A 21,707-nucleotide genomic window follows, 5' to 3' on the forward strand; every position below is an offset into this window, starting at 1 on the left:
AAAAAAGCAGTATGTAGCATTTTATTTCTCTGCTGTATTTGAAGTTGATCATGTGTGAAGTACAGATTATTGTAGATGATCCTTTACACTGCAGGGAAAAGGTCCAGACTCAGTTTCAGCTCAGCTATGACTGCTCATCTGGAAACACACAAATGAGCAAATGACACAGTGATAGTTGGTTCTGAATATAACTGCAAGCTGCATATTTACATGTACTGATGTACATCAGCAAATCTAACTCCACCATGAATTGTTTTTCAGCTGAATTCCCAGAAATATCAACTGTCACATACAAAAGCCGTTTTTCTTGTTTTGTTTCATCTGTGAAACCGAAGCCCTGAGAGCTAAATGATTCATTTTCATTTTTCTATTTTCTTTAATCACAGAAAAGAAGAATTTGTTTGATTTACAAAAACAAACAAACAAAAACATAAATACAGTGTCCCAGCAGGAAGAGTGTGTGCTCTTTTCAGGTGCAGTCCTTACTGTGTCCAGCCTCTCTCACTCCAGCTCAATAATTGATAAAAAGTCAAAGACGGCTAAAACAAATCAGTCTGTTGTTGTTTTTTTTCCTGTTCACTAATATAATATTATACAACTAATATCATAGATCTGTTGCTTAAAAACTGTCATTGCTCTTCTGAATCTCAGCTGGCTCATCGGCACTTTTTCTCATGTGATAACCGTGAAAGACTATAGAGACTGAATGAACGACAGCAACGATACAACAAGAGAAAAGATAAAGGTCACGTTTTCCATGTCCTTTATTTTCTGAATTGAATTTCAGGTTAGCAAAACTGTGTAAAAGTTCTATTTTTAAAGCAGCAAGCTAATAATCAACAACCATGGTACAATCTGAAAACCAACGACAACAGGGTCACGGCTGATTCAAACTAACTATTCTGCACAGTGCCAGGTAAAAATTTGGTATTTAATGACATCACCGACAGATATCACATAATTAATTAATAAAAGTATTCGATTTGATTTGATTCCTCTGTGAATTACAGGCTTGTTATTTCATCCAGAGTCAGAGCCTCGGGTTGTGGGGCTTGTTCTCCAGGTTGCCATGGCAGCAGAGCAACACACCGGTGAAGAGTCAGACCGCCGCTCGGCCTCTGTCCCCGTCCTCGCTGCCCAACCGGCCGAGGCAACTCGCTGAGCGTCAGTATTTAAAACTATACGGGACTCTGTGTTCATCTCAGTTCAGCCAGTCCAGATCGTTTTCATCGTCGTCCTCGCCGAACAGCGGGGCGGGCGGGGGACGCCCCTTCAAGCTCTGGACACAGACAAGAGACAGGAAAACATGAATCCTGTTCTACAGCACTGCATCGATTGGATTCAGTTAATTCAGTAGTGAATTTAATTGACAACAACACTGGGGAAGAGTGAGAGAGAGGGGGAGGGGGGTTCGGCTCCTTCCTCACCATTTCATCCTCATCATCCTCTTCGCTGGTTGCTGTCGGGGGGTTGGCAGGAGGAGTGATCTGGAAAAATGGCTCCTTTCCATTTTTCTCACCAATTCCCCCAGTCAGACTGAGATGACAGCGGACAGACAGAGAGTGCGGGGGGGTGGGCGGTGAAAGTCGGAGGAGGTGGGGGGGGGTTCACAAACACAGTGAGGAAGAGAGGGAGAATGTAAACAGGGATGAAGCAAACAAGAAACAACAGTTTAGACGGTTAGTGTGCAGGATCACATGTATACATCAGTAAGGATGGGGGCGAGAGGGGGTAACGAGTTACAAACAGATTTTAGATTGTGGTTGGTGCATTCAAGGATGCTTTGACAAAACAAGAATTATGAGTTAAAATTTACATCAAATGAGTACCGCTGTTAACATAAAGCAATAAGAATAATGACATGGCACAAGTATAAGGTTTAGTTTTCAAAGAGGTTCACTGAACTGGTGCTGAGATGTGTTTCCTGTCTCTTCGAGTTGTTTTGTACTCTGCAGTTACATTTTGGGATAAATTACCATCTCTGGAGTTAAATCCGTTTAGGGATAGCTAAGATCTCAAGACTCTACCAAAACACTTTGTGTTTTTGCAATGTGCTGTTCACAAAGCTGCCAAAATGTGTGAAGTTGACCTTTGAAATTTGACCACTAAGTGTTTTTGCCAAGTCTGAAGACGCTCCCTCCAGGCGTTACTAAAATATTGGGTGTAGACATCAAGGGACATGTTTGTTTTTGTAACAAAACAAACAAAAATCGCATCATCAATTTTATATTTAAGTGAAAATGAAAAGCAAAAATGACCATTTGATTCGCAATAGCATAGATAGACAATATCTGCCAATATAATCACAATATGATGATTTTGATGCATACAGACCTACTATAAGGTTTCCTTTACCTGTTATAAATCATAGTCACTCATCAGAAAGATTAATCTTGCCAAGTCTGCATCAGTGTATGAAAACTGTTATAATTTGTTCATATATAGGTATTTCTGACTCATTAAGTATAAAAAACCTTTCTTGTCTGCTGTGAGCTGTGTCTTTTCTTTTTTTAAAAAAATCATATTATGTGGAGATTAATAAAGTTATCCAATCTAAACAAGGTGCTGACTTCTCTTCCTGTTGGACAGTGTGTGGCTGAGCATCACCTGTAAATTAGAACAGTTCAAATTAGGCCGCACGATATGAGCAAAATGTGCGATGACACTGTTCAATATTGTGATGATGATATGACTTGCGATAAATGAGCAAATATTTAAGTGTGCATATGAACCATATAGGTAGGTAACCAATAGGTACCCTAAAACACTGCTTTGAATAATAGAAAAAAAATACTTTGAGCATACCTTTATTGAACAAATTGCACATGAATAATCAATCAGTTAAACAGAACAATAATTTAACCCTCTCCCTAGTCATCGTATTTCAGGCAAAGTGATGTTATTGTGCATGTCGGTGTCGTGATGACGATGACAATCAAAACAATGCTGTATCACCTCCATGACACCCACCATGGTTTGTCAAGAATAATCTGTTCAGTGACTGCTAATGCCACAAACTCACCGTGCGTCCTCTCCTGAGGCGTCCTCAAGTGCGGTCGGTGGTGGTGGGGGGTTAGCTGGGGGTCCGAAGGCTTTTTGAGAAGCAGCATTCGTTTCTCCCTCGTGCTCTACGTTGCGAATGTCTGACGCACCTTCCCGTCCGTCCTCAGGTGGCGAGCTCTCGTCAAGTCCGTCACGTGGATGTGCAGACGTGTCTCCTCCTGGCTCTGCGGGGGTTTCTCTCGGCTCCTGCTGTGCTTCAGACTCTGCTGCTGCTCCTGTCGTCTCCTCCTGTGGTTTCTGCTCAGTGGATGAAGCCGTGTGGACATCGGTGTCCTGCGATGCCTCTGTCTGGTTTTGTGTCTTTGACTCAGTCACAGTCACAGTCTCCGTCTCCATCTCCGGCTCTGCTGCTACTTCCTGTGTTATCTGGGTCTCACCGACCTGGTGAGGACCGGGCTCAGCCACATGTTCCTCCACCTCCTCTTCTTCTTCCTCCTCCTCTTCTTCCTCTTTGACTTGTCTCTCTCCATTCACATGGACGTTCTGATGAGGCTCCTTCTCTCTTTGTTTCATGTCGTCACTTTCTTCTTCCTCCTGTTCCTCTGCTTCCTCCTCCTCCTCCTCCTCCTCCTTCTTGCGGAGGGAAGACGATGCGTCTGAGCCACTGAGCAGCTGCAGAGTTACATTCTGGTGAAAAGAAATTGAAGAATCAGAGTTTTTGAAGAAATAACCAACACATGTCTACCTTAACACGAGTGTGTTGCCCGACTCCATTACAGAAAACACAGTGAGGTTTCATTGATATGGACTGACCCATCGGTTGATTATGCACTGTGATTGGCTAGTGAGCCCAATGCCAGCACACACAGCATGTTCTGTGCAGCCTGAGTGACAGATATGGAAGTGTAGGATGTTTTTTATTTAAATTTTATTTATAAGTGAGATCATCTGACAAAATCACCCAACAGATGAATTGATCGCAAAGAGCTCTATCTACTTCACAATGATCAAACAGAGGAGAGGAAGATACAAGACACAGACTGTGTTTCATTATTTATTTATGTCATTTTTTCAGGCATATTCCTTTATTAGAGTCATAGTGAGGGAGAAAAAGGGGTGGAGAGAGAGGGGATGACATGCAACAAAGGGCCACAGGCTGGACTTGAACCTGGGCTCCCGGGTCAAAGACTACGCCCAAACACCACCACAGTGACTGTCTCTTACACAGCTCACAGCCTCCGTCTGGATCCACAACAGTTAAATCTTTATTTACTTCAACTCCAGACGATAACAGACTTTTAATCAGAGGAGAGTTTTTATGTCTTACTCACTCTGTTTGTTGTTGTAGTCATTAGCATGAAGCCTTGTTACTGACTACTTCTCTCTCCACTCACTGTGTCTTATGTTCAGTTCTTCCTCTGTCTCCTTTAGTAATAATGATACATGTAATAAAAGTAGTTTATTTGCTGAAATGGAGACGAGGCTCAGCGTACTGGAAGCACTCCTCCTCTTCCTGAAAAGCTCAGTGGACGGTGGCTGAGCAAACAACTGACCAGCGGTAGAGACATCAGTCAGTCAGTGAGATTTAAAACTACAGGGCTCGTCCTGATGTTGAGGTCCAACCAAAACAAAATAGAAAAAATGAATACGTGGCGATGGCAGTGCTGATTTGGGCACCGGCCACCACAAATAAAATCGAAATATCGGGAACGCTGTGGATGCTAAGAGAATCAGGGACTCACTGTAACATTTACCAATAGTTAAATACAGTTTGGATACAGAACCTGACTCCATTTATTTACAACCTACCTTGATGGTGGAGACAATCACGGCCAACACAGCCTGCCCACTGTAGGATTCACTGAGGTCAAACTCCCCTCGCAGAGAATGAAACACTCCATTCATCACACGCTTCACCTGCAAAGCACAAACAGCTGGGCTCACTCTCATTGCTCAGTGAGAATGAGTCATGTCACACACACGTATCAACTTATACAGATGATGTGAATTGTTTCATTATCTTTGTCTCATTGTCCGTCAGACTCTTGCAGCCTCATAAATGATGAACCAGTGTTGAATCAAAACCCAAAAACATATACTGAACATATTAATATAACAAAAGGGAATTTTACTACATTCTTTTGAATTGGATTAATATTCATACATATTGTATCACACTGGTTTAGTGTCTGGGTGACTCAGTGTGAGAGGAGGCGTAGACGAGGACGTGGCTCCAAGAATCCAGGGGAATTTTATGATCTTGGTGCCATGAAACGATGACTGCACGTATGCTCAGCTCTATTTAGTTATATCGCTTTACTCGATGAAATCAGGCATGGGATATAAATATCACACATCCACCCCAATTATCTGGGGTTTTTTTTGTTTGTTTTTTCCATTTATATTTGGAAACTGACCAAGACTGTCACTGCATCATGATGGGGACAGACTGGAGTTTAAAGGGTAAGAAAGTTGTGAATGTGACTGGCCACATCTCTCACAACCGCTTGCAAATTGTAAAATCAGCCTCTAGTTGTTGTTTACCGAACACACAGGGTCACCTGCACCATCTCAAGATCGACATGCTCACCACGACCCCGAGAAAAAAATAAATCATGATGGAGATCTCAAACCTTCACCTCAGGGTGCGAATGTTAAACTTCAATACATTTTGAGGTTTGATTAAATAAAATAAAGAAGTAGTAATATAAACAACAAGAAATCTTCTCATTACTGATGGAAATCTGGTCTGGATAATAACTGGTGTGTGACTCCTCACCTCTGCTGCAGTGTCAGTGCCTGAACTCTCCTTCTCTTCCAGTTCCTTCTCCAGTTCATTTACTCTTCGTTCAAGCTTCTCCCTCACAGCTCCTCCTTGCCTCTCCAAGGCTGTGTACTGATAGAGAACAACATACAGTGACTGCATGCATGCGTGTGTGTGTGTGTATCTGTGTTGGGGATGTTTTTCTCCCCAGGAATGAATGGAAGTTGTGTACGTAAACACAAAGTCTTATGTCACGTCCATGACGAATTGCATTCCCTGACGATGATGATTTAATCTAATCAGAGCCATCAGCTGATTGGTGGCCGTCGTCCCTCTTACTTTCTCCTGCAGGGCCTGAAGCTCCTCAGTCTGACCGCGCTGCTGCAGAGACCTCTGCTCCTCCGAGTCTCTCGACTGCTTCAGAGCTGTAAACTGTGCAGAGTGAGAGAGAGCAGGAATGATCACACATCACATTCTCACACTTAAATATACTATACAATCATTTAATATGTTGTGTGTGTGTTTTACCTTTTCCTCCAGCTGTGTTACTTTGTCCTGCAAAGCGTCTCTCTGCTCTGACAGGTCGGTCAGCTCTCTCCTGTGCTGCTCTTTAGCAGTGGCCAGCATCTGCTCGGACTTGCGCTTCCAGTCCTCGTCGAGCTCTGCCTGCAGCTGAGACAACTGCAACACAGAGTACGAGTTGTGAGTGGTCAGCGAAACTCCAGGGGAATGAACATGCGCTCATTAACTGGTGTAGAAACTTATGTAAGGGGTTCAGAGACGAGACTAATTGCACATCATCACAATCATTTTTCCTACACTACCTGTTCAGATACGGCGCTGTCAGTGCTGGTCCTGGCCTTGCGAAGCTGAGCTCGCAGGTTGTCCACCTCCTGCTGGCTGCTCTTGCGGAGCTCCTCCACCTCCTCGTCCCGACGCTGCCGCTCGGCTTGCCACTTCCTCTTTCTGTCCTGTAGAGTCTTACAGGAATAAATAAAAGGACAACAACTTTAGAGGTTTTAAGCACAGAGAAAGTACCTGACCACAGCCAAGAGTCTGAATACCTTCAGAAATAAAACATCTCAGCTTTTGTTCATGTTTTTTCATTATCATTACAGGATGGATTGGTAATATGGCAATTTCATGCAATTAAAACTAAGACAACAACATAAAAGTGCAAACAAAAGCGCTCAAGGTCATGGGGGAGGGGCAGAATACTTCACAAGGCCACATCATCAAATCACATATAATCCTTGTTCCCTTGGTAACTTCTGTGTGTGAGGTGATGTTAAGTGACAAAACAGACAGACAAAAAGTACAACATGCACTTACTCTTTCCAGACCCTCTTTATCGGTCTTTAGGTCCTGCGCTTCCTCCTCTACGTTGTTCACTCTTAGCTCCATCTCTTTGCGTCGCTGCTTCTCTGAGCGGTACTGGGCCTGAGCCCTCTCTGCCGTCTCCTTCAGCTCTGAAACAAAATCATTAGACCAGCGTCAACTTGATGTCATCCGAGTCAATCCTGGTCTTTCTCAACAGAAACAGTGTGTCTTAGACTTAGTTAAATTTAACTGAATTAATGAACCTCCTCTTCAAGAGCCTGATTCAAGTGACCTGTGTAACAATTGCAATATCCAATATAAAAGTGTACTTTTGTTTAGGATTAAACTTTGTTCCACACACCATCCTGCTGCCCCAAATACTCACTAATGGAACAAATAATTATTCATCTGCCTCTAAAAATAGTCCCCTAATGCACCATAATTTATTAAGCCTTTTTAAAAGTGACATTTGTTTTTAAAGATTTACATTTTCATAGAGGTTGCAGTCAAAAAAGTCACAATAATCTCTTCTCCTCAGCATCTCTCCATACCTCACTGGAAAATGTCATGAGACTGTTAAGTAGATGAGAATTGACACATTTGTTTTAGCTGGTCAACATATTGTGAATCATAATTGTTAAAAACCACATATGATGACCATATACATTCACATTACCAGGATAGTGAGTTGATTTAATTTACTTTTTTAAAGTGTCGTTAATTCAACTTCATGCTCATTATAGAGATGTTACAAATAGTTTGAGCACCCCGTTCATTCCAATGAGGATAGACTTAATATTAAGAGTTCATTACAGCCTAAAACCTCCAATCTACATCAACACAAACCTTCCTGTTGTGTTTCCAGGGCAGCGATGCGTTGGCAGTGGCTCTCACTGTCCTGCAGCGCTGAGCTCAGTTTACTCTGCAGCTCTACGGCCTTCTGCTGGTGAGCTGTGGCTTCCAGCTGCAGCTGAGAGAGTCGGGACGCGGAGGAGGCCAGATCCTCCGTAAGTCGGACCTGACGGGAGGACAGAGGGAGGGGTGAGAGGAGGAGGAGGAGGAGGAGGTGTGCTGGCAGCTGTCTACATTTAATCAAAGCCCAGGCCACAAACAGACAGTGATACACAACAGTGACAGCCTGGATGAGTGGCTACTGGTGGTGGTGGTGGTGGTGTAAGCAGCATGACTCTGTGGAAGAAAAATGGAGAGTGATAACTGATGGAAAAAAAGGAGAGAGAAAGAAAAATGAAGGCAGAAAAGTTAGCTCAAATGAAAACGAAGAGTGAAATAAAGAGAATTAATCCGGTGAGAGCAGTTACAGCGGGGTCAACTAGTAGTGAGACATGAATCTTGTCATTTTGTGCAGTATTTTTGGAAACAGGATCAGATCAGATCAGATGTTTGGTCCCAGAATCATCCAAAGTGAATTTGAAATCATTTGCGGTTGTTTAAACTGTGTCCTGTGACCTGGGATTCATATGTTGTTCTCCCTCTACATCGGCATCATCCTAGAAGACAGGTTTTTGTCTCTGCGTTTAAACATGTTGTTTAGTTTTTTTGTTTGTTTGTTGGTACACAGTGGTACCTATTTTATTTTGCAGATACTGTTTGACCCCAGTCTGGTAGCAGTACACAGAGGAGACAGGCTCACCTGGCCAGAGCCCAGGTCCTGAGGCAGTGCATGCTGGGAAGAGAGAGCAGTAAATGCTAGATTTTCCTCAGAGAAGCACAGACAACCAGGGAGAGACCAAATTGGCAAAGAGTGGAGCATTTAGTATTAGCATCAGACTTGCAACAGGAAACAGACACTGCATGCTTCAGTAAACACCAACCTAGTCTCCACTGACAGTGCTCAGTGTATTTCTGACTGTGCAGAATAAAAGCTACTCCAATTGTACTGCAAACGCATTATTTATTGTTTTTATAATCAATAAAACCGTAAAGATTCAGAATCACCAAATACAGAGAAGCTTCAAAGGAAGCAACAGAATATGATAACCTGTTATGGAAACATCTCAAACAACCAGAGTTATGCTGCTGGAAATAAAATCTACCATCTGTTCCTCAGTGGCAGGGAGTCACGGTGAATTTGCCCCGTGACGGTTCTTTATCATTTTATTCTTACAGACATTTGTATTAAATGAGTGATAAGAAGTGTATGAATTGTGCGTCACAGTGCCTTTTGGCCTTTGATAAACAAAATCCAATGAGTTCATCCTGAGCTCCAAGTGAACATTTGTGCCACATTTGAAGACGCTCCCCTCAGGCATCTCATTCCCAACCTAAAGCCCTGGCCCCCTGCTGGGCCAAGAAGGTATTGCAAGTAGGCGCACAAATCATGAGGTGGATAAAAAAAAATGGTATTGTCTTGCTCTCTCTCTTCCCCTCATAGCTGATCACCAATAATCAGGCCCATTGATCTGACATTCTGCGCAGAGGCAGCAAAGAAGAACCAAAAAAGATAAATGGACAAAATGAAAATTAAAAAACACACATTCAATCACACATTCGACACAGCCATTCAGGGACTAGGCCTACAGTGAACAGTGAGTAGTGTCTCTATTTAAATGCTTGGTGATTTTATGTGTCAGTGCAGATGTTTTAAATGTGTGCTTCCCCACTTCATCGTGTTTCACCATTAAAAAAAAATCAAAAACTAAATTCATTTCTCCATCTTTCCTGTGAGCCACAGAGCAACACCAAGCTTATTACACTTTGAACACACAGTCACATCAGTCACAACAAGTATAAGTGAGTTTTCTTTTAACTCACCTTGTCCTGCTCGGCCTGCAGGAATCTGGCCTGGTTGTGTTCGCTGGATGACTTGAGGGAGTCGTTTCTCTGCTCCATCAGCAGGTTGCTCTGCTCCATGTATCTGCACCGGCACAAGAACAACCACATTACATCCACCTCAAACTCATCTACTTAAGTTTCATGAATCAGTTCAGAGTGTTGTTAGTGTTGAGATCAATCTGCAGTCTGAAATAGTGGTGTTTCACTTTCAATACATTCTCTACACTTGCCCATCAGCTTTTACGTCATTAATCTAAAAATGACATTTGTATTCAGTTACATCGATATAGTTGCAGTGACTGCTTTGTTGTGACATCACAAAGTTACAGAAGTCCTAACAGCTGCTCTTAGGGCTCGGTTTCTGAATACAGGCTGTGTGCATTTTTCTATGGACTGATAGTCAAACTACACCTTATCTGCCCTTATAATAATTACAATAATGTATGGAGCTTTAAAAAAAACAACGTACAAAAAACACTTTGAATTTGATTATTACTATAATCCGTGCAACAATTTAAACTAAATGAAAAATAATAACATGACATATGTACATAATGGTTGTTTTAACCATAAAAGCTCCACATTATCATGAGAGAGATCTCATGCCTCAGTGGTAGAATACGATGTTCAGCCACATCTGTGACTATCGGACATTTCATGACTCACCTCTGGTTCTGGTTGATGAGCTCCCCAATCTTACAGTTTTGCTCCTCAATGCGAGAACTTTTCTCAAACACTTCCTTCTTCAAGCATTCGTTTTCCTAAAACAGACAAGAGATGAGTTTTTAAGGACACTCTTCACTTCATTCTTTGTGTCAAGTCCCACAACGTCACAAGATTTAATGAAGCGACCGACATGTGCATAAGAAACTAGAATCCCCCTCTCGTGTTTGTCCTCCTCCACCACTCAGAATAGCTTCAGTTACATTCCTGTTTATCCAGGGAAGTAACTCAAGGTTGCATTCACTGAGCCAAAACGTTTGCCAGATCACTGTGGTTCTGACTTCATACCAACACGAAATCTAATCAGTTCATCCTTCCAAGTGAATGTTTGTGCCAAATGTGAAGAAATTCCATCAAGGCATTACTGCGACATCTTTGCCACCAGAGTAAGACGGACAGATGACCTCTGACTGTTGCCGGAGGAATAAAAACATAAGGAGAAGGAGCAAAGCTATTCAGGTGTGTACTGTACCTGCACAATTCTCTGGATGTTGTGCATGATCATAGAGGTTTCCATCGCCATACCAGACACACCCATGGAAAGACTCCCCTGCCTTTGAAGGTCGTCGATCTGTGAGAGAGTGAAATAAGACAAAAGAGGCATATTCATGTCTTTTCTGTTAAAGGTGATTTATGAGCATTGTTCTTGTTCGGACTATTTCTACCTTCGAGGCCAGTTGATCCACTTTATCTGCTACTTTTCCCACAGATAACCGGACCTCTGTGTTGTGTTGGCGCGCTTCAGTCATCAGGAAGGAAGTCAGGTCGCCGGAGCCTGGAGGAAAACAACACAATCACAACTGGAACAACAACACAGCAACAGCTGCAACACAAAGCTCTCTCACAGTTATGTAATATTAAGGTAAATGGACGACTTTGTAGCACTTTTCTACTTAAAAAAGTAAATTTCCTTCCAGGACTACTATCTTACAAATGCTGCTACTGAAGAGTTGCATCATGAAACAGCTAAATGAACCCTAAACATCAAGGTACACCAGACATGTGTCAATGACAGTTCATCGTGATGGCTCTTACCCACGTATGGGACCGTTTGTGCGGGGTAGACCTGGCCAACAGGCTGCAGCTGAGATGGAGCCACAGAGGACTGCGTGTAGGGATAAGGCTAAAAGGACAGAACAATGCACTCATGTTACAGGTTTGTTCTCCTGGTGTTATGCTCTTAGTGATGAAGATGTTGTGGTCAAGTCTCACCTGAAAGGCACGGCTGTTGTCCAGCAGCCCGGGCTGTGGGGCAACAGTGGTCATAACGGGAAGTAAGGCAGAAGGTGCAGGAGCAGCGTGAGGGTGAGGATGTACTGCAGAGACAAGATTTAACAGATCAAACCAATAACTCCACATACAGAGAATATCATCATCATGACAGACCACGTCCTGCAATCCTGAGCTGCAGGAAAAAAAACACACACATATGACGAGGGAGAGGACGCTCACCATGCGCTGCAGCCGGAGCAGCATTGGAGATCGGCACTGGAGAAGCTACAGGTCGATCCTTCATTCTACTGTTACTGGTGTCCTGGAGATAAGAGCAGAGAGGCAGACACTCAGTGATGCCACCAGATGTGTGAGATCAAATAGTCTTTTTTATCAGGTTTCCAAGTTGAGGATCCCAGGGGCACGTTGTTCAAAAGTTTAGTTTAGTTCAGTTACTGTGTACAGTTCAATGCAATGAAAAGCAGTGTGCCAGACACCTCTTCAACCCTCAACACAATAAAGAACAATTAATAAATAAATAGTCATAAAATAGCACTTAGCACTAAGAGCTACTGTTAAGCAGCCTGATGGCCTGTGGATAGAAGCTATCCACTGGTGCGTGTCGAGATGCTTCTCAGACTCTTGCCTGAAAGGAGGTAGGCAAACAGGCTGTGTGTGCTGGGTGGTGAGAGTCCTTTAGGATATGTAGAGCCTTGCTCTTGCAGCGGGTGGTGTAGACGTCTGTTACCTCTGGCAGTGGTGGTGAACCAATGATTTTTGAAGCGGTTTTTACTGTCTTTACTGTAATCCAGGATAAGTGGAAAAGCAAGGCTAGACAAAGTCTCATAAAACCATCCTGGCTTGATTGGTTGTTCAAACGTCTAGCCAGGCTGATTAAGGCCAGGCCAGGCCTAATTATGAAAGAAACAAACTAATAAATCTTGCAAATGTTTCATGTTTTTTCTTCCTTGTAAATGTATTTTGTTTGTTTAAAAATTAGGCCAATACATACATCAGAACATGGAATAACTGTATGAAGCACATTGATTGATTTGTGATTAGAGTGACTGGTTTCACAGATAAATCAACAGAATTAATTAAGCCTGGATGTTAGCCAGGTCTGGAGCAGGCTAGCTGCAGGGAATAAATCACCATAGTAACCTGACCAGGATAACTTTGACCTGCTGTCGAACAACCAACTTCAGGCTAAATTCAGCCAAGATAACAAACATATCCCGAAGTTAATTCCTTATCTAGGTTTTGAACAACGGGCCCCTGGTGTTTAGATCGTCTCATGTGGTGTTTGTTAACAGCAAGAATCCCTTTACCATCAACAGACAGAAAACCTCATTCACAAGATTCCTACCTCAAGTTCAGAGTCGCTGGATTCAGGCTGGCTCGCCACTCCTGCCAGAAAGGGCAACATGGGCTGACCCATCCTTGCCATGCGAGAAATCAGCTTGGCCTTCGTGGCATCTGGATTCTGGATAAGGAAAAGAAAATATTGCTATATAATTATGATAATGTAATAATTTGTTTATCCATTTACAGCTCTTGACTTATTTTTTCCTCAACCCCTGTTTTTTGTTCATTATTTTGTTTAATTCAATTCTGTTGTTTTTTTCCTTTTCCTCAACTACATCTGTCACTGAATTTATCTGTCTACACACTGGAGACACATGTTTGTTCAACTGTATCAGTGATTTATCAAATTCTCTATGATGTTAAACACTAATTAAAAAGAATTAAAAACTACTTCATGGAGAAGAAAAGGAGCAGTGAAGGTGCTTACCGCCAGCTGCTCACTGAGGGAGTTTGACTTTGCACGAAGTGGCGGCTCCCTGAGGAAGAGGGAAGAGACAAAATCAGACGAGGTGACAGAAGAGTTGAGGATGCTGCTGTCGACCGTTTCCTGAGGTGTAACTCTTACCCTGGTCTGCCCGGGCCTGGCACGGGCGTCTGCGCCGCAGGCTCTGGGGTCAGATTCTCCACGCTGGGGGCTGAGGAAGGAGCCGGGGAGGGAGCGGCAGAGTCTCTGGAGCTGGCACTGGCCCGGTCAGAGCCGCTGTCCTTGGAAAACTTCACCTACGGTATAATAAAACCAGCAGAAAAACAAGTCAGACAAGATGTAGGTGAAATATTCAGGGGACATTGGAATGATCAGCTGTTAGAGAAGGTGAACAACATGAGCAGATGGCGTTACCCGACGAAGCTCCACTTCAAAGATAAGAGTGCTGTTAGCTGGGACGCAGTTAGGGACTCCTTTGGATCCATAAGCTAAACTGGGCGGGATGATGATGAGACGACGGCCGGACTTCTTCATCCCCTGCATCCCCTCCTCCCAGCCCTGCTCACACAGAGGACAGCAGAGGAATAACCAGTTGATAACATGATGATAATAATACAAAAATAGGAGGACAATTAACCTGATGCAGCCAGTCACTTAGTTCATTTTTGAAAAACAGTGTTAACCTGTTTTTCTATTTTAATATCGACAAAGCAAATGGGGCAGTAAGTAGATACAATGAAATCTTAACTTCATTTGTTTTCACCACAGTTTTGCTTCTGTATTTTACTCCTAAAAGCTGTGGTTAATGTGAAAGGAAGTTACAGCTGGCAGAACTTCAGTATCACCTGATAAACACTGGAGCATGGTGCAAAAATGTTCAGAAACACTGGTCCTGCACTAAAAACAACACTGGACTGACCCTCGATAAAAAGATTGTAATTAAAATAGAAGAAAACAAATCAGGCAATAAAACTGTTGATTTCATGTCTTGACTCACTTTCATCACTTTTCCAGCTCCAATTTTCATGCGCAGCAGCTTGTCTTTGTTCTGGTTGGAGTCAAACATCTGAAATGATATTTGAGATTCAATGAGTTGTGGTTTCAAGTGTCTAGAAACTTCACTGGCTTTGGAAATAACACCCAGTTGTTCAAAAGGTGTAATCTGGATAAAAATTATCCGGATTTTGAAATCCCCATTTTTGCTATCCAGGATCACGTAATCTGTTTTACTTTTATCCCAGTTGTTCAAAGCAAAGTTGAATTGGATCAGTCTGATCAAAATCCAAATTTTCAAGATTACCAAATCCGGATAATGATGCTCTAGATGGGACTGTGCATCACAATGAAGGCTGATTGGTCTGTTAACAACAGGTAGAACAGCAGCATTAGGTCTCTCAAAGTGTGTTTATTTGAAAACAGAGTGTATGTATTGTTTTCTGTGCTCTTTGTTGTTTCTTCAATGTCTTTTAAACAGCCAGACTCCATCTGGTTGGGCTGTTAAAATAAATTGAAAAAAGCAAATATACAGTACATTAGTGAAATTGTGAATATTTCCCCGTGTGTTTCAAATTCAAACTTCAAATTTCAAAATTCAAACTTCAAATTTTAAGATTCAAACTTCAAATTTCATTAAATTCAGTTTGGGGAAAAGTTTTTCAGTTGTAGAATATTCATAAATTAACATTATTTACTAATCACTGTTGTGGTTTAAAATTAGGTGCAAAATATAAATCAATAACTGTATATATACCAATTTATTAATATTGTTTATTTGACCAGTTTGAATTTAATTTAAATCACATTTTGTTCCTGTAATCCCCCCTGAATCCACCCAACTGCTGAGATCAGAATAATCCTGATTTTTTGGATCAAAGTTATCCCGATCCTACTGAAAAGTTTTGAACAACACAAACTGAGGGTTTTATCCAGATCAAAACCAAGATTGGATTACGTGATCTAATCCGATCTCAGAATCCGTTTTTGGTTTTGAACAACCCATTTTCAAGATTTGATCCAATCCATTATCCAAAATCCGATCGGATTACCTTTGAACAACTGGGCCCTGGCATCCCCAGACCAATGTGCATTTACAAACAGGTCTAGAACAAGTGGTGATTGATCCTGAAACATCAATATGTCTGATCTCAAACACTTCTGCTCCAGGATCAACATATGTAGTTGTGGTTATAGACTCACTGATAATATGTATATAATTCATATGAACAGTATGGTACTCAACATCAGACTGAAACCTGTCTGAATGAGAAGATAAACTGTTCCAGAGTGAATAAACCTGAGCTGCTGATTGGTCTGCGTCCAGGCAACACAAAAAGAAAAGAGGACATAATGGTGAAAGTGTGTGACCTGGCCGAAGGTTTGGTTCTGCAGGAGCCAGCCTGTGTAGACCACCTCCAGAGAGTCTCCATTCTCCACCCCCTGACCCTCCCCAAGACTCAGATCCTGAACCACCACCACGTCCAAGGAGGCTGCACTGTTCGCTTTTGCCAAACACACCTGACGCACACAGAAGGAAAACAAGTCGTCATCCGATGAACAATACAAGTCGCCGTATTTGATGAAATCTTGAACACAGCGTAGGTCACACTGATACATGAGGTTTCAGAAGACTGATCCTGGTACTTGTGGACCGATGATGGTGTGTGTCGCTCACCTCTTTGCAGAAGTCTGTCGAAGCTTTGTCTGATTCAAACATCAGAGACCAGTTCTGCCTCTGGTCGTCGTAGAAAGTGCAGTAATTGTTTGGTTGTACCTGCAGCAGACAAAGATCATGTGATCAGGAACAAAGACAAAACCAAGACTCCACAACTTAACGGTCATCTGTTTTCATCAAGATTCAGGTTACATCGCTGTTTACCCAGAGTTACATAACATAACAACCATTTGTCTGATATGTTGCAGTGTCTTGAGTAAGAGCTAAAAACGTGTTTTCTGAGGTCACTGTCACCGGGCAGTGCGTGACCGTAGCGTAGCTCTGAGCAGCTCACAGCTCTGCTCCGCCGTTCTAAAAATAGCTTGCACCGACAATTATAGGTAACGAACCTACTGCTACGACTAAAGGGATTATGGCAATGGGCCAATTTGCCAAAATGTTGAACTGTCCCTTTAAGTCAATGTGACACTGACCTTTTACCACCAAAATGTAATCAGACGTGCATATGGACAGATCTTCAGACAATGTACAGATCTAGAAATGAACTAATTGTATCTCCATACATTGTTAAATGTCTAAAGATTATGTGTTTGTCCACATTCAGTATTCCAGCTTCTTCACATCTCTACTCACCGTGAAAACAAAGCCCGTATGAATCTTGGCGGCGGTCACTTGTTTCTGTTGGCTCAAGTACAGAAGCAGTTTGTACTGCGGGGGGGAGAGGAGGTGCGTTATTCGTCTGAATCAAAAGTCACACCGGTAATCTCAAACAAGTGACCGGTTAGTAAAGCTCTAACCTCTTTTGTTGCGTGGTTGCCCAGAGCCGCGGCTCCCAGCTTGCCCTGCTTCACATACTGGCCGTTAATACTGGGCGGGACAAAAAAAAATGGCAGAGAGGCTTTTTGTTTAAATCGACTGTAAGATGATTTAGAGGATTGTGACTTGATTTATAGAAATTAGCATCAGGTTTTTAAGCTTTGTAGAGAAGCATGGCATGAACGCTCACAGGCCACAGAGTTATGTACATTTAATAAGCATGACAAAAGCTGACAAGATTTCCATCAGTATTATTTTTTAAAAAGTGTCTCCTTACTATCTGAAGGCTTGGACTGCTGTGGCAAATAACACTGCTGGAGCTCCGGGTGGTGGAGTTTGTTTTTGTGAGGGCGGCGCTGAGAAGAGACAAAAGACATATTCAGTTCACGTCCACGTCCCAGCTAAAGCTTGACTCACTTGTGTCTCTGCTGCGAGGGTCTCACCTGCCGGGTTGGAGCTCTTACTGGGCTGTTTAGGAGCCGTGTACTGAAACGACTCGTTCCCCTGACTGGCGTTCTGGTCTAGTCCAAACAGGGAAGCCAGCTTAGCTCTGCAGAGGAAAAAACAAGTGTAAAGATCATCTAGATATGTTTATATTGAATAAAATTCATCATGATCCACCGGTCGGCTGCAGTTTGTTCCACTCTACGTCTACGGTGACACTCCTAGCCTGTCAGGCTGCAGGTAAAGCTGCTTGTACGGGCCCATCATCTTCCCATGGAGGATTGAAGCTGTAGACCAACTTATCTTAAAGAAATCAGTGGCTTTACAACGAGACAGCTGCCTGGTACTGACCCCTGGAACTCCTTCCACTGGTAATCACTGGAGTCTCCAAAAATGGACATGTTGAACGCCCTGAGGCCCTCATCTCCGACGGTGAGGAACTGGGATGAGGAGGGGCTACCTGTTTGCATGTGTAAGTCAAAATCCTCCTGGTGTACGCTCCAACGCTTCTGCCCCGGGCCACCCCTGATCTCTTGTCCTCCCGGTGCGCTCACACCACCGTGGCAGATTCAACAGCATAGCAGAGGGAAAAGCTGAGGAGATCCGACTTAGCGCTGGGTCTCCTCTGAGCGGAGATGGGCTGTGGCAGAAGCCTTCACCTTACTCCTCTAACCAGCAGCATGTGAGAGGAATTAGCCGCCAGGGCACTCCTCCCTCTTACAGCCCCAGACCCTGCACTGACTGCTCAGTCCACCAGCTCAGACACACACACACACACACACATACTCCTGCAGAACCGGCCGGAGAGCACAACTCCACTGTCAGTCTGAGAATGCAGCAAAGCATTTCTCGACCAAAATTAATACCGAGTGACTTTGTCTCATAGCAAAGTTGTAGGACTTCAGTCAACCTCTGAATTCCTACAACATGCAACAAAATGCACATAAACCTAAAAAAAAAAAAGAATTGTGGTTTATCATCACAATATAAAGTCAGTGTCTGCAAATCCTGAAGCTATGATGAAGTAGCCTATCAGAAAAATAGAGAAATCTGTAATTTTGAGAATATAGCCTAGCCTACTATGCACATTAAAAATGTTACATTTTAAATTTCAATACAATTATTTTCTTCAAAGCACACATCATGACTTTATTTTCGATAGTGGTTAGAATATGAATGTAAAATCTGATTTTTATGCGGACCTGAACACATGAGAGACTCAGAGAAGCTTCATTAAAGAGAAATAGAGGTCGAAGATCAGCTCCTGTGTTTTAGTGTTTTAGCCAGAGGTCATTAAAATACAAAACATCAGTCGGGCATCATCATAGAAACACTGAGGTGTGCTGTGCACACGGGCAACCGCCTCGGCTGATAAAAACATAGTGTAAACCTCTGCAAGAGATTGCAGCAATGTCACTGTGGTGCTGTGATAACCCAGGTCAGTGTGTTATGTATAATAAGATGTTTTTTATGTGTTTTTTCTTACAATGTCCTCTGCGAAACAACAGTCAAACACTGTGTAAATTGCTTTTGTTACTGCCAGTAACACATGAACATCACATGAACATCCCACCCCGAGACAAAAAGTTTACTCTACTCTAAAACTCATCAGATAAGCAGTGGGACCAAAACAGAGATACAATGGGCCAGAGGATGAGAGAAGATGCATTTGATTAAATAATATCCTAGACAGCTCAGTGAACTGCTGCACTTCCTGACTTGAAACAGATTTCCATCTGTAACTGGTTTATGTGGTTGTTACAGTCACGGGATCATCAGACAATCCTCCTGACGTCTGACTAAAAACATCCAGCAGCAGCAGCAGCAGCAGCAGCAGCAGCAGGATGGTGGGGGGTCAACTTCAAAACCAAGCAGGACCTCTGTCAGTATCAGACAGGTCCTTCAAAGACAACAACCTGTACATAATCTCACCATTCAAAGCGGTTTGCTTAATATTATCGTATAAGAATAAAACAGACATAAAAAAATATGTTATAGCTTAACCATTTATAAAACTGTGTATGCCTCATGCTCCGAAACGTGTAATATGAACAGGAGAGAAACTTAAATGACCAAAATTACAAAATGCATCTTTATCTATAGAAGTCGCGATATTTGGTTCAGATTTAAAATGAAATCTGACCCATAAACCACCACAATTGTCCCTGATATGAAGCTAGTTAGCTCACAGGCTAAGAGACTTAGCTCGGTGGACAGAAACAAACTCACCCTCCGGTTGGAGACAGAAAGTCTCCGTCTTCATCGTCTCCACCGAACATTTTCAGTCCGAAGCCTTTTTTTTAATTTCAATTTTAATTTTTTTTTTTACTCTTAAATAAAACAAGTGCACAGCAGAGTTAGTTGTTTAAACATGACTAGTTTCTTTAGCTGCGACTTCCCCTTCCTGTTTGTGGTGCAGTCAGCTGACTCGCCACCTGATCCACAGTCACTTCCCTCGCGCCGCCACTAGAGGGCGACAAAGACTGTGACTGCATGTTGACCATTATCTATTATAATCATAGACTGTGTTGACCTGCTTTATACAGTCTATGGGGGTCTATGTCTATGATGTTGACAGTGCAGAGGCAGGTAAATGCACATGTCGCATCATCAGCCACTATTTACAAGTCTCAATTTTCCCATATGACTGATAGCTACAGTTGTCAAATAAAATAAGTCAGCTAAGCAGATATTTTGCATTTTATATGATACAGTAGAGAGGATCGCAATATGTATTATAAATCACTTTATCTGTTTTTACTGATTTATCAACCTTATTATTTTCAAGAAAGAGTTGTCTACCGCAGGGCCACTTTCCTCACAGCTCTCCTCAGCAGGCTGGATGTACAATAAAGCATTGTCCCACCCACAACAGCAACCAAAGACCACTCAAATCAGTTGTTTTTTTTGTCAAGTACAGTTGTGTTGTGGCAACAATTTGAAATAATTTGCAGCCATTGCCTGTTAAAATTTAAAGATAGGAGGCTTGAACCTTAAATGGCTCATTTTACCTGATGGCTCAATTTAGCAGATGTCACCCTAATACATTTTAACAACGTTGAAGGTAAAAGTTAGTGCACTAACAAATTGTGACTGCATTTCAACAAAGACATATCAGGAAATTCACAAATGTTTCCTCCTAAAATTATAATTGTGAGAAGTTTGAGTAGTTTTTTTAACCAAAAACCTTGATATAGTTGTTTCTTTAAATGGTAACACCTTAAAATGGTTCTTTCATATTAACATATGAGCATAATAATTTGATAATAAGGTAATGATGTTATGTTGAACTGTTGCATACGATGCTGTTATTGCTTTCAAATCTTAACTTCAATTGTTTGCTCTGTGAGCTAGGTGATAAGTCTATCTCATGTGGCTATAGTCCAGTGGCTAATTCTGAGAGAAATAGCAGAAATTAAAAAGTTAAATTAATTTCCTAGCCAGTAGCTATCTGGGATAAGTTTTCATCTTGAATTACAATCTCTAGGGTCATGATTGTTCTTTAAAACGTCAACTGACTTTGTTCAAATGCTGACGTTTGATCAAGCTTTGTAACCAGGCAGAGTGGAGCAAGTTAGAATGGAAATCTAGATAATACCGGCCGTTTGTTGCTGAAGCTTGGATAAAACAAGTAGACTGCCAACTAGGAAATAATGGTAAGATTGAATCCTGAGGATGAAGCAGCACAAGGTCATCATGAGTTGAAAGTGCTGCTTAGTCATCAAGTATGCACAGTGACTGTCAGAGGCTGCTGCCCTTTAGCCAACCCTGACATTTGACCTCACAGAAGGGTTCACAGGAGGAGGAGCTCAGTTGGATACATTTTTCTTAATTTTAAACATTAGTTTTGATTTACTATTACTGCTACGAAACAAAATTCATTATTTAATACATGCTTATGCAATTTAATGTTGAACAATTAAGAACTCTGGTTTACTTCTTTTATGTTCGTATATGTTTAAGGTTTTCAAATATACTTGCACACAACGCAAGTAATGGGAATCATATTACAAAGAATAAATAACAGAGCAGAAGGTTATTACTGTTACATTTCTTGCATGAAAGGTGCCTCAAAAATAAAATGTATTATTAATATAATTACTATTATTTTTACCATTTTACTATTATTAAAACCGATAATCAGGTCATGCATTTCAGCAGAAATATTCAGC

The 21,707-nt window shown here is 42.0% G+C and overlaps 1 protein-coding gene across 5 annotated transcripts; it reads right to left on the reverse strand.

The window, feature by feature from the left end:
* Positions 1–746: 746 nt before the first annotated feature.
* Positions 747–19,956, reverse strand: fkbp15b (FKBP prolyl isomerase family member 15b). Of its 5 annotated transcripts, none has more exons than XM_085786348.1 (30): positions 19,765–19,956; positions 17,535–17,641; positions 17,369–17,447; positions 17,073–17,142; positions 16,909–16,983; positions 16,276–16,374; positions 15,969–16,118; positions 14,602–14,670; positions 14,019–14,162; positions 13,746–13,900; positions 13,608–13,656; positions 13,182–13,298; positions 12,056–12,137; positions 11,816–11,919; positions 11,639–11,726; positions 11,269–11,378; positions 11,076–11,174; positions 10,547–10,641; positions 9,860–9,962; positions 8,739–8,771; positions 7,934–8,105; positions 7,100–7,236; positions 6,592–6,747; positions 6,296–6,448; positions 6,107–6,199; positions 5,783–5,899; positions 4,813–4,920; positions 3,023–3,690; positions 1,428–1,536; positions 747–1,279 (listed from the first exon to the last, which is right to left on the reverse strand). In XM_085786348.1, the coding sequence occupies exons 1-30, from the start codon at positions 19,812–19,814 to the stop codon at positions 1,202–1,204; spliced, it is 3,669 nt and encodes a 1,222-aa protein (XP_085642474.1). In that variant the 5' UTR covers positions 19,815–19,956; the 3' UTR covers positions 747–1,201. The 5 variants fall into 5 exon arrangements, with proteins under 5 accessions (XP_085642474.1, XP_085642478.1, XP_085642475.1 ...); XM_085786352.1 differs by lacking the exon at positions 19,765–19,956 and adding an exon at positions 17,887–18,082; XM_085786349.1 differs by lacking the exon at positions 8,739–8,771.
* Between the last annotated feature and the right edge of the window lie 1,751 nt (positions 19,957–21,707).

Source organism: Trachurus japonicus, chromosome 9 (genome assembly GCF_045865225.1).
Source record: "Trachurus japonicus isolate A0001 chromosome 9, Traja_1.0".
Lineage (NCBI taxonomy): Eukaryota > Metazoa > Chordata > Actinopteri > Carangiformes > Carangidae > Trachurus > Trachurus japonicus.

Coding starts and splice junctions, on each gene's coding strand:
- fkbp15b (XM_085786352.1), bottom strand. CDS start 18,005: ATGCAAACAGGTAGCCCCTCCTCATCCCAGTTCCTCACCGTCGGAGAT. Junction 17,642..17,886: donor CAGTGGAAGGAGTTCCAGGG/GTCAGTACCAGG, acceptor TTTCCTCTGCAG/AGCTAAGCTGGCTTCCCTGT. Junction 7,237..7,933: donor CCTGGAAACACAACAGGAAG/GTTTGTGTTGAT, acceptor ATTTTGTTTCAG/AGCTGAAGGAGACGGCAGAG.